We start from the raw sequence: 11,615 nt of genomic DNA, 5'->3' as shown, positions 1-11,615 counted from the left end.
ACTAGCTTTGACTTCAGAGGTACACAAACAGCTACGAGAGAAAAATAATCAAGGTCTTTCCTTCAGCTAACACACAGAAATCCCCTTTTGTTCCAGCAGGCTGTTTCAATGAGTGGATAATGTAATGTGAGCAAACAAGAACCATGACGGGGAGATGAGACGGAGAGGCCCTGCTCACCCTGGAGGGGTTGTAATCCACATAACCACCACAGTAACCTACATTATCAGTGACATAGTGACTTCATAGTGACTGCTGTTGTTGTCCGGATTGCAGGACATGATGTTGTTCCACTTTCTCTATCAGAGGATAAGGTTGTATCCCAGTAGCTTCTCAGGCTGCTCTCGCATCTGTCCCCACTAGCTGTCATTATTTTCACACTGTCAAAACCAGCCTGGTGATAGAACTAATGGGGTTTCGACCAATCAGAATGGAGTATTTGGAATGATCATGTTAACATTCCCATATTTTTATAAGATAAGCCGCTTCCAAGGATGACCCAAACATACACGACACTCAAAGTGAGAAGTTTGGAGAAAAATCATTATTTCTTTAATAATTCAGCTGAATTTATTCCTGTATACATGATTAAAACCACAAAGGGGACACTTTTTGTTCATGAATAGAAAAACACAGATGAAAAACATAGAAACAGAAAAGGACACAAAGATGTTATGAGGAGGATCCGTTTTAATTGGACTCCCTCGCCACCTTCTGGCCTGGAGTCTCACGCACACACTGTGGTAAATTACTTTTAGCGGGGCATGCGATTGTTTTGGAATTAAATGGAGATCAGATCGAAACAAGTTTTCTTTGTTCAAGACAACTTTTTACTGGGTACAATGCACTGAGATAAGGTATTTATCAGTACAGTTACGTAGCGCTAGGTTTGAAAAGTGACATCCAGCAAACGTTGTAGCAGCCGGCTACATGTAGTGCTATCGGCAGCCCGGTGCTCTGATGTATCTGTAAGCTAAAGTGATAACAAGCAAACACTGTCAGTTTGTTTGTAGCTTAGTAGCTGTTTATATTTAGCTCAGCTGGCAGCCTGGTGCTCTAAGACATGTCTGTAATGTGTAACATTAGTGAATCCTGGTTATGTCCTGCCAGTCATCTACCAATCAGAGCTAACGTAACCTCACTCTTCATTTTATTGATAGACTCTTAAGTTTGAAGAATCAAGTCTGCAGAATAACTGCTGACTGTGGGTTGGAATCAACATTAGCACAAACAGGTTAGCTCCTGTGTTAGCCTTTAGCTCATGCTCTATCTCTCTCCTGTTTATCTTTCTTCTGCTCTTCTGTCCTTTTTCTTTCTGACAGTTAGGCTCCAGTGTCCACCATCACTACAAAATTAATCACAGAAATTGTTTTCAGCAGAGAAAAACACAGATCTTTCTTCTCTCTACTAAACTTCATCAGCCAGCATGGTGTTGTCATAGACCTAGACATGCTGTACATCAATCTGGTCTGGCTCGACCCGATCAGGAAGCTAAGAAGTAGCACTTAGAAACAACCCATTAGCTGTAACATTGGCGCTGATAATCTCATTTTAAAGTGTGGGTTATGATCAGGAATATATCTAGAACTTTTTCAAGATCACTTAGAAACTCCTCACAGACTCTGTAAGTGTGGTTACCATGTACCTGTTATCTGGTGAGAGCAGCATGATTTTCACAACAAGAGCGTGTCTGTGACCATGATGACAACCAGATGAAGGCTTTAAAAAGGTTTTGAAGAGCAGAAAAGAAAAGGGAGAGGGAGGGAAAGATCAGATGTGTATGTGAGAGGGAGAGAAACAGCCGGCCTGAGGAGAAACAGAGAGAACAAGTGTTGAAGAGGCTGCACAGAGCGAGGCGGGCTGCGGCAGATGCTCAGTAAAGAGAAGAGAAGGAATGTACGGCAGAGCCCTGGGTGTTCAGAGGACGGGACACACTTTTTGAAGTGCCTGAGACCTCTGCCCTGGGCCACGTTTGTGCCACTATCCTCCCAGGAGACTTCAGGTCAACATGCTGCCCTTCAGGATGCTCACCGTCTGTCTCCTCTACTGCTGCATCAAAGCGGGCGTCAGGGCATCCAAACAAGGTGAGACTTGAACTGAAGCTCAGGATGCATGAATCTGCAGGGAAGGAAAGTTTTCTTTTTTTGTAAATGTATGTTTCATCCCAGAGTCAACAGATTATTCTGCAGTAATCTTAACCAAGATTTTAATCACGTTTTCACTGATGTCAATTTGCAAAATAATGTAAAAAAAAAAAAAAAAAAAAAACATGTTTTTAGCCTCCCTTCATGTCTGACAACTGCTCAAAGCACAGGAGGGCAGGGACATAAAAAGCATAAAAATAGGAGTTTCAGATCAGTTTAATCTCATAGACTAAATATGTTTGCATCATCCTACAACCAGATTCAGATCTGCACCTGTTTCTGATATAGAACGAAAAGGAAACTCTAATCCACATGTCAGTTAAAGCATACTGCTGTAAATTGAGTCCAGATCTGTCGGGAAATTCCTTTAATAAGCCCAGATCTTCTTGGATTTGATAAGAGTTCTTTATTAAATCACTCACTGAAAAGAAAACCACACACATGAACAAATCTGAAATAAAGGAAATACAACTTCTTGACATAAGATTTGCTCCTGAAATGCTCTGACACCTTCATCAGAAGATCGAACAAGCAGTCCAAGCAGTAAGAAAAGAAACTCGTAAAAATCTGGAGTCACTAAAAGTTCGTATTGGGTCGCTTTTATCCCCTGAGTTCAGCTGGTAAACATATGAGGTCTAATGAACATGACTATTTTGGTATGTCTGGCCTTTTCAAACCATCACCTCTCAGTGCCAGCTGACGCTGCCAGGCATGCGAGGCTGCCCAGCAGATTGAACAGAAACATGTGATCTCAGGACAGAGAGCACATGATCGTCTTTGTTATTTCCGTCTTTGAATTTCCTCTGACATCAGCAGATTCTGGGCCAGCAAAAGTATCAGTATCAGCAAAACTGAAGAATTAAGGCAGGGCACAGCCAATTATTATTCAAACTGGGCTGAATCTTCTGACCAAACACACTGACAGGAAAGCTAAAGTTGAAGAGGTCAGATGTTTTTGGTCAAAATCCTCAGTGTAAGCATGTATTGGCATTTATGGTGGAGATCGGTTTATAAACACTACAGACGAGCGTGCATCATCGGATCTTGTGGGAATCTATTAAACACATCATCTGGTTACACTTGTTGAGCAAGACGTAAACAAGTGGATAGCTGTTGACTTTGGACACAAACATATTTCTTAAAGGAGTAACCCAGACTTCTCTGGAATTGTCAAACTTAATGAATTAGTCACAGCATCTTGAATCCAGAGAATGTTGACTGCTGAATACTCCTGTCTTTAATGTCCTGTGCTTTACTTTTTCTTCTTTTCTGTTGTGTGCGTTTTCATCCACCCAACACAGTATCCCAGAGCTCACCCTGTACTACTCGAACTGTAAATCCAGAACACACAAGTAAAAAATTAAAGCTGCAAGCAGCATTAGACGGGTCCTCGGGCTCCTGCCGGTTTTCCCTCCAATGTGTCCCACAAAATGAGACGAACATTTTGGCGTTTGTTTCAACTCTCTACGACATTCCTAGCCTCAGTTAGGGCTGTTTTGGTGTGCATAGGGTGGAAGTGAGCCTAATGGCTCTGAGAGAATATTATGGGATGTCAGGGAGTCAGTTGATACCATGGCAACGTATCCTCTGCTATGCTGAATGACATCACCACCTGCATGCTTGGAGTTCTAATTAGCGTGACACGAGTGTGACTGGAGGCTGGAGGGGGAGTTTATCAGCCACCTAATGTAAAGAAATCCTCACAGAGTCCACAATTTTACCCCAGTCTGTGCCAAAGATATCATATTTGATAGTAGGTTTTGTCAGGAATCCATTTTTGGCATTTTTAAAGCTCTACGAGTTATACTTTTTTCTCTAGAAGCCCTAATGTGTCACAACACCAGTGGAAGAGTGCTCAAAATGGATTTTGGTATTTTAGAGACATGTCTGAACTACTTGTCCTGTAGGCCACAATGTTGGCTTAATCTGTGTAAAAATATCATATGGTTGTAGGAAAATTTGTCAGGAATCCAACTATGTCATTTGTAAAGCTCTATGACTTTTAGTTTTTTGTCTAGAGGCCCAAATGCGGCACTAGTAGAAGTACTAGTAGTGAGTGTTTTGACCTGAAATCTCTTCTCCTCATCTGCTAACATGGAGAAATCCTAAATTGGCCAAAAGCGGTCGGCGACTTTGAGGGCTCGCCATTCGAAAACCGGGCCCGAAACAACAACTTCCTTCACAACTTTTGTAGAGCAGGGTCTGGTCTGTCATGTGATGGTAGTCTCAAACCTGTACCATTTTTGGTTTCAGAGGAGAAAATTTTTGCAGAAAGGGTTAAAAAAAAATAATTTTTATTTTGTGAGGCAAATAGCCGGCTTCCTGTTGGAGATAGGTCCAGGGTAGCAGCGTATGATTTTTGCGTCTCGATGACACGAGCGTTTTGGTGTTGGTTTCATCTCTCTACGACATTCCTAGCCCGAGCTAGGGCCCTTAGCGTGTACCTAGGTGGCGCTATTGAGCTTATTATGGGATGTCGGGGGTCATGTTTGGTATCAAATCGCAATTTCACACGATCCTGATGTGCGTGCCAATTTTGGTGAGTTTTCGAGCATGTTCAGGGGGTCTAATTTGCGTTCTCGGGGCGGGTGGAATAATAAGAAATTAAAGCTGCAAGCAGCATTAGACGGGTCCTCGGGCTCATGCCGGTTTTCCCTCCAATGTGTCCAACAAAATGAGACGAACATTTCGGCGTTGGTTTCATCTCTCTACGACATTCCTAGCCCCAGTTGGGGCTGTTTTGGTGTTCATAGGGTGGAAGTGAGTCTAATGGCTCTGAGAGAATATTATGGGATGTCGGGGAGTCAGTTGATACCATGGCAACGTATCCTCTGTAAGCTGAATGACATGAGCAGCTGCATGCGTGGAGTTCTAATTAGCGTGACACCAGTGTGACTAGAAGCTGGAGGGAGTTTGTATCAGGCATCTAATGTAAAGAAATCCTCACAGAGTCCACAATTTTACCCCAATCTGTGTCAAAAATATCATATTTGATAGGAATTTTTGTCAGGAATCCATTTTTGGCATTTTTAAAGCTGTACGAGTTATACTTTTTTCTGTAAAGGCACAAATGCGTCACAAAAAAGATGGAAGAGTGCTGAAAATGGATTTTTTATTTATGAGAAACGTCCGAAGTACTTGTCCTGTAGGTCACAATGTTGGCTTAATCTGTGTAAAAATATCATATGGTTGTAGGGAATTTTGTCAGGAATCCAACCATGTAATTTTTAAAGCTCTATGACTTGTAGTTTTTTGTCTAGAGGCCCAAATGCGGCACTAGTAGAAGTACTAGTAGTGAGTGTTTTGACCTGAAATCTGTTCTCCTCATCTGCTAACATGGAGAAATCCTAAATTGGCCAAAAGCGGTCGGCGACTTTGAGGGCTCGCCATTCGAAAACCGGGCCCGAAACAACAACTTCCTTCACAACTTTTGGAGAGCAGGGTCTGGTCTGTCATGTGAAGCAATTTTCATAGCTGTACCATTTTTGGTTTTAGAGGAGAAAATTTTGGCAGAAAGGCTAAAAATGCCGAAAACTCTTATTTTGAAAGGCAAAATAGCCGGCTTCCTGTTGGAGATAGGTCAGGGGTATCAGCGTATGATTTTTGCGTCTCAATGAGCTGAAAATTTTGGTGTTGGTTTTATGTCTCTACGACATTCCTAGTGGCAGCTAGGGCCGTTTTAGTGTGTTTTTTTGCGTGTTTTTGAGAGGTTTTTTGGCTCTAGAGAGAGTATTATGGGATGTCGGGGATCATGTTTGGTATTTTCTCGAATTTTTTGGCGATCCTGATGTGCGTGCCAATTTTGGTGAGTTTAGGAGCATGTTTAGGGGGTCAAATTAGCGTTCATTGACGGTGTGGAATAATAAGAAAAAAAAAAAATTAAAGCTGCAAGCAGCGTTAGACGGGTCCTCGGGCTCCTGCCGGTTTTCCCTCCAATGTGTCCAACAAAATGAGACGAACATTTTGGCGTTTGTTTCATCTCTCTACGACATTCCTAGCCCCAGTTAGGGCGGTTTTGCTGTGCATAGGTGGAAGTGAGCCTTGTGGCTCTGAGAGAATTTTATGGGATGTCAGGGAGTCAGTTGATACCATGGCAACGTATCCTCTGCTAAGCTGAGTGACATCACCAGCTGCTGCATGGAGTTCTAATTAGCGTGACACTAGTGTGATTAGAGTGTAGAGGGAGTTTTTATCAGGCATCTAATGTAAAGAAATCCTCACAGAGTCCACAATTTTACCCCAATCTGTGTCAAAAATATCATATTTGATAGAAGGGCTTGTGAGGAATCCATTTCTGGCATTTTTAAAGCTGTACGAGTTTTACTTTTTTCTCTAGAAGCACAAATGCCTCACAAGACAGATGGAAGAGTGCTGGAAATGGATTTTTTATTTATGAGAAACGTCTGAACTACTTGTCCTGTAGGTCACAATGTTGGCTTAATCTGTGTTAAAGTGACATGTGGTTGTAGGGAATTTTGTCAGGAATCCAACCATGTAATTTTTAAAGCTCTATGACTTTTAGTTTTTTGTCTAGAGGCCCAAATGCGGCACTAGTAGAAGTACTAGTAGTGAGTGTTTTGACCTGAAATCGGTTCTCCTCATCTGCTAACATGGAGAAATCCTAAAGCGGCCAAAAGCGGTCGGCGACTTTGAGGGCTCGCCATTCGAAAACCGGGCCAGAAACAACAACTTCCCCCACAACTTTTGTAGAGCAGGGTCTGGTCTGTCATGTGATGCAATTTTCATACCTGTACCATTTTTGGTTTTGGTGGAGATAATTTTTGCAGAAAGGGAAAAAATGCAGAAAACTCTTATTTTGAAAGGCAAAATAGCCGGCTTCCTGTTGGAGATAGGTCCAGGGTAGCAGCGTATGATTTTTGCGTCTCATTGAGCTGAAAATTTTGGTGTTGGTTTCATCTCTCTACGACATTCCTAGTGGCGGCTAGGGCCGTTTTTGTGTGTTTTTTTATATTTAGGGTCCTCGGCCTGAGCCAGGGCACCTTCTAGCAAGAGCTAGAAGGTGCCCTCGGCCGAAGGCCGAGGGCACTATTGTATTTCGTCCGTTTCTTTTTTTTTCTTATTATTCCGCCCCGTCAATGAACGCTAATTTGACCCCCTAAACATGCTCAAAAACTCACCAAAATTGGCACACACATCAGGATCGCGTGAAATTGCAATTTGATACCAAACATGACCCCCTACATCCCATAATAAGCTCAATAGCGCCACCTAGGCACACGCTAAGAGCCCTAGCTCGGGCTAGGAATGTCGTAGAGAGATGAAACCAACACCAAAATGCTCGTGTCATCGAGACGCAAAAATCATACGCTGCTACCCTGGACCTATCTCCAACAGGAAGCCGGCTATTTGCCTCACAAAATTAAAAAATTTTTTTTTTAACCCTTTCTGCAAAAATTTTCTCCTCTGAAACCAAAAATGGTACAGGTTTGAGACTACCATCACATGACAGACTAGACCCTGCTCTCCAAAAGTTGTGAAGGAAGTTGTTGTTTCGGGCCCGGTTTTCGAATGGCGAGCCCTCAAAGTCGCCGACCGCTTTCAGCCGAATTAGGATTTCTCCATGTTAGCAGATGAGGAGAACCGATTTCAGGTCAAAACACACATTCTACTAGTGCCGCATTTGGGCCTCTAGACAAAAAACTAAAAGTCATAGAGCTTTAAAAATTACATGGTTGGATTCCTGACAAAATTCCCTACAACCATATGATATTTTTACACAGATTAAGCCAACATTGTGACCTACAGGACAAGTAGTTTGGACGTTTCTCATAAATAAAAAATCCATTTCCAGCACTCTTCCATCTGTCTTGTGACGCATTTGTGCTTCTAGAGAAAAAAGTAAAACTCGTACAGCTTTAAAAATGCCAAAAATGGATTCCTGACAAAAATTCCTATCAACATGATATTTTTGACACAGATTGGGGTAAAATTGTTGACTCTGTGAGGATTTCTTTACATTAGATGGCTGATAAACTCTCAGTCTCCACTCTGTTTGGGGTTCTGTCACGCTAATTAGAACTCCGCGCATGCAGCTGCTCATGTCACTCAGCATAGCAGAGGATACGTTGCCATGGTATCAACTGACTCCCTGACATCCCATAATATTCTCTCAGAGCCATTAGGCTCACTTTCACCCTATGCACACCAAAACAGCCCTAACTGGGGCTAGGAATGTCGTAGAGAGATGAAACCAACGCCGAAATGTTCGTCTTATTTTGATGGACACATTGGAGGGAAAACCGGCAGGAGCCCGAGGACCCGTCTAATGCTGCTTGCAGCTTTAATTTTTTTAGAGGTTTTTTGGCTCTAGAGAGAGTATTATGGGATGTCGGGGGTCATGTTTGGTATTTTATCGAATTTTTTGGCGATCCTGATGTGCGTGCCAATTTTGGTGAGTTTTTGAGCATGTTTAGGGGGTCAAATTAGCGTTCATTGACGGTGTGGAATAATAAGAAAAAAGAAACGGACGAGGAACAATAGTGCCCTCCGCCTTCGGCGGAGGGCACCTTCTAGCTCTTGCTAGAAGGTGCCCTCTGCTCAGGCCGAGGACCCTAATTAAAGCTGCAAGCAGCGTTAGACGGGTCCTCGGGCTCCTGCCGGTTTTCCCTCCAATGTGTCCAACAAAATGAGACGAACATTTTGGCGTTTGTTTCATCTCTCTACGACATTCCTAGCCCCAGTTAGGGCTGTTTTGCTGTGTGTGGGGTGGAAGTGAGCCTAATGGCTCTGAGAGAATATTATGGGATGTCAGGGAGTCAGTTGATACCATGGCAACGTATCCTCTGCTATGCTGAATGACATGAGCAGCTGAATGCGTGGAATTCTAATTAGCGTGACACTAGTGTGATCAGAGTGAAGAGGTGGAGTTTATCAGCCATCTAATGTAAAGAAATCCTCACAGAGTCCACAATTTTACCCCAATCTGTGTCAAAAATATCATGTTAATAGGAATTTTTGTCAGGAATCCATTTTTGGCATTTTTAAAGCTGTACGAGTTTTACTTTTTTCTCTAGAAGCACAAATGCGTCACAAGACAGATGGAAGAGTGCTGGAAATGGATTTTTTATTTATGAGAAACGTCCAAACTACTTGTCCTGTAGGTCACAATGTTGGCTTAATCTGTGTAAAAATATCATATGGTTGTAGACAATTTTGTCAGGAATCCAACCATGTAATTTTTAAAGCTCTATGACTTGTAGTTTTTTGTCTAGAGGCCCAAATGCGGCACTAGTAGAAGTACTAGTAGTGAGTGTTTTGACCTGAAATCTGTTCTCCTCATCTGCTAACATGGAGAAATCCTAAATTGGCCAAAAGCGGTCGGCGACTTTGAGGGCTCGCCATTCGAAAACCGGGCCAGAAACAACAACTTCCTTCACAACTTTTGGAGAGCAGGGTCTAGTCTGTCATGTGATGGTAGTCTCAAACCTGTACCATTTTTGGTTTCAGAGGAGAAAATTTTAGCAGAAATTGTTAAAAAAAAAATTTTTAATTTTGTGAGGCAAATAGCCGGCTTCCTGTTGGAGATAGGTCCAGGGTAGCAGCGTATGATTTTTGCGTCTCGATGACACGAACATTTTGGTGTTGGTTTCATCTCTCTACGACATTCCTAGCCCAAGCTAGGGCCCTTAGCGTGTGCCTAGGTGGCGCTATTGAGCTTATTATGGGATGTCGGGGGTCATGTTTGGTATCAAATCGCAATTTCACGCGATCCTGATGTGCGTGTCAATTTTGGTGAGTTTTGGAGCATGTTTAGGGGGTGTAATTTGCGTTCTCGGGGCGGGTGGAATAATAATTAAAGCTGCAAGCAGCGTTAGACGGGTCCTCGGGCTCCTGCCGGTTTTCCCTCCAATGTGTCCATCAAACTGAGACGAACATTTTGGCGTTTGTTTCATCTGTCTACGACATTCCTAGCCCCAGTTAGGGCTGTTTTGCTGTGCATAGGGTGGAAGTGAGCCTTGTGGCTCTGAGAGAATATTATGGGATGTCAGGGAGTCAGTTGATACCATGGCAACGTATCCTCTGCTAGGCTGAATGACATCACCTGCTGCATGAGTGGAGTTCTAATTAGCGTGACACTAGTGTGACTAGAGGCTGGAGGGAGTTTTTATCAGGCATCTAATGTAAAGAAATCCTCACAGAGTCCACAATTTTACCCCAATCTGTGTCAAAAATATCATAGTTGATAGAAGGGCTTGTGAGGAATCCATTTTTGGCATTTTTAAAGCTGTACGAGTTTTACTTTTTTCTCTAGAAGCACAAATGCGTCACAAGACAGATGGAAGAGTGCTGGAAATGTATTTTTTATTTATGAGAAACGTCCAAAGTACTTGTCCTGTAGGTCACAATCTTGGCTTAATCTGTGTAAAAATATCATGTTGTTATAGGGGATTTTGTCAGGAATCCAACCATGTAATTTGTAAAGCTCTATGACTTTTAGTTTTTTGTCTAGAGGCCCAAATGCGGCACTAGTAGAATGTGTGTTTTGACCTGAAATCGGTTCTCCTCATCTGCTAACATGGAGAAATCCTAATTCGGCTGAAAGCGGTCGGCAACTTTGAGGGCTCGCCATTCGAAAACCGGGCCCGAAACAACAACTTCCTGAACAACTTTTGGAGAGCAGGGTCTAGTCTGTCATGTGATGGTATTTTCAAGCATGTGCCATTTTTGGTTTCAGAGGCTATAATTTTTGAAGAAAGGGCAAAAATGCAGAAAACTCTTATTTTGAAAGGCAAAATAGCCGGCTTCCTGTTGGAGATAGGTCCAGGGTAGCAGCGTATGATTTTTGCGTCTCATTGAGCTGAAAATTTTGGTGTTGGTTGCATCTCTCTACGACATTCCTAGTGGCGGCTAGGGCCGTTTTTGTGTGTTTTTTTATTTTTTTTTTAGAGGTTTTTTGGCTCTAGAGAGAGTATTATGGGATGTCGAGGGTCATGTTTGGTATTTTATCGAATTTTTTGGCGATCCTGATGTGCGTGCCAATTTTGGTGAGTTTTTGAGCATGTTTAGGGGGTCAAAATTGCGTTCAAAGACGGTGTGGAATAATAAGAAAAAAGAAACGGACGAAATACAATAGTGCCCTCCGCCGAAGGCGGAGGGCACCTTCTAGCTCTTGCTAGAAGGTGCCCTCTGCTCAGGCCGAGGACCCTAAAAAGAAACGCAGCAGGAACAATAGTGCCCTCGGCCTTCGGCCGAGGGCACCTTCTAGCCCTGCTAGAAGGTGCCCTGGCTCAGGCCGAGGACCCTAATTAAAGCTGCAAGCAGCGTTAGACGGGTCCTCGGGCTCCTGCCGGTTTTCCCTCCAATGTGTCCACAAAACGAGATGAACATTTTGGCGTTTGTTTCATCTCTCTACGACATTCCTAGCCCCAGTTAGGGCTGTTTTGGTGTGTGTAGGCTGGAAGTGAGCCTTATGGCTCTGAGAGAATATTATGGGATGTCAGGGAGTCAGTTGA

The 11,615-nt window shown here is 42.9% G+C and overlaps 1 protein-coding gene across 1 annotated transcript in view; it reads left to right on the top strand.

The window, feature by feature from the left end:
* The first annotated feature begins 1,850 nt into the window (after positions 1 to 1,850).
* Positions 1,851 to 11,615, top strand: part of LOC141796471 (protein FAM180A-like) — a 61,775-nt gene continuing 52,010 nt past the window's right edge. The window contains exon 1 of the mRNA XM_074677626.1: positions 1,851 to 2,082. Within this exon, the coding sequence (XP_074533727.1) occupies positions 2,007 to 2,082 (76 nt within the window). The 5' untranslated portion in view covers positions 1,851 to 2,006. The remainder of the gene's footprint in view (positions 2,083 to 11,615) is intronic.

Source organism: Halichoeres trimaculatus, unplaced genomic scaffold (genome assembly GCF_033239565.1).
Source record: "Halichoeres trimaculatus isolate MK-OKI-2021-1 unplaced genomic scaffold, fHalTri1.1 fHalTri1_scaffold_10, whole genome shotgun sequence".
Lineage (NCBI taxonomy): Eukaryota > Metazoa > Chordata > Actinopteri > Labriformes > Labridae > Halichoeres > Halichoeres trimaculatus.
Note: the sequence above shows the minus strand (reverse complement) of the source record. Positions and strands in the feature narration are given on the sequence as shown.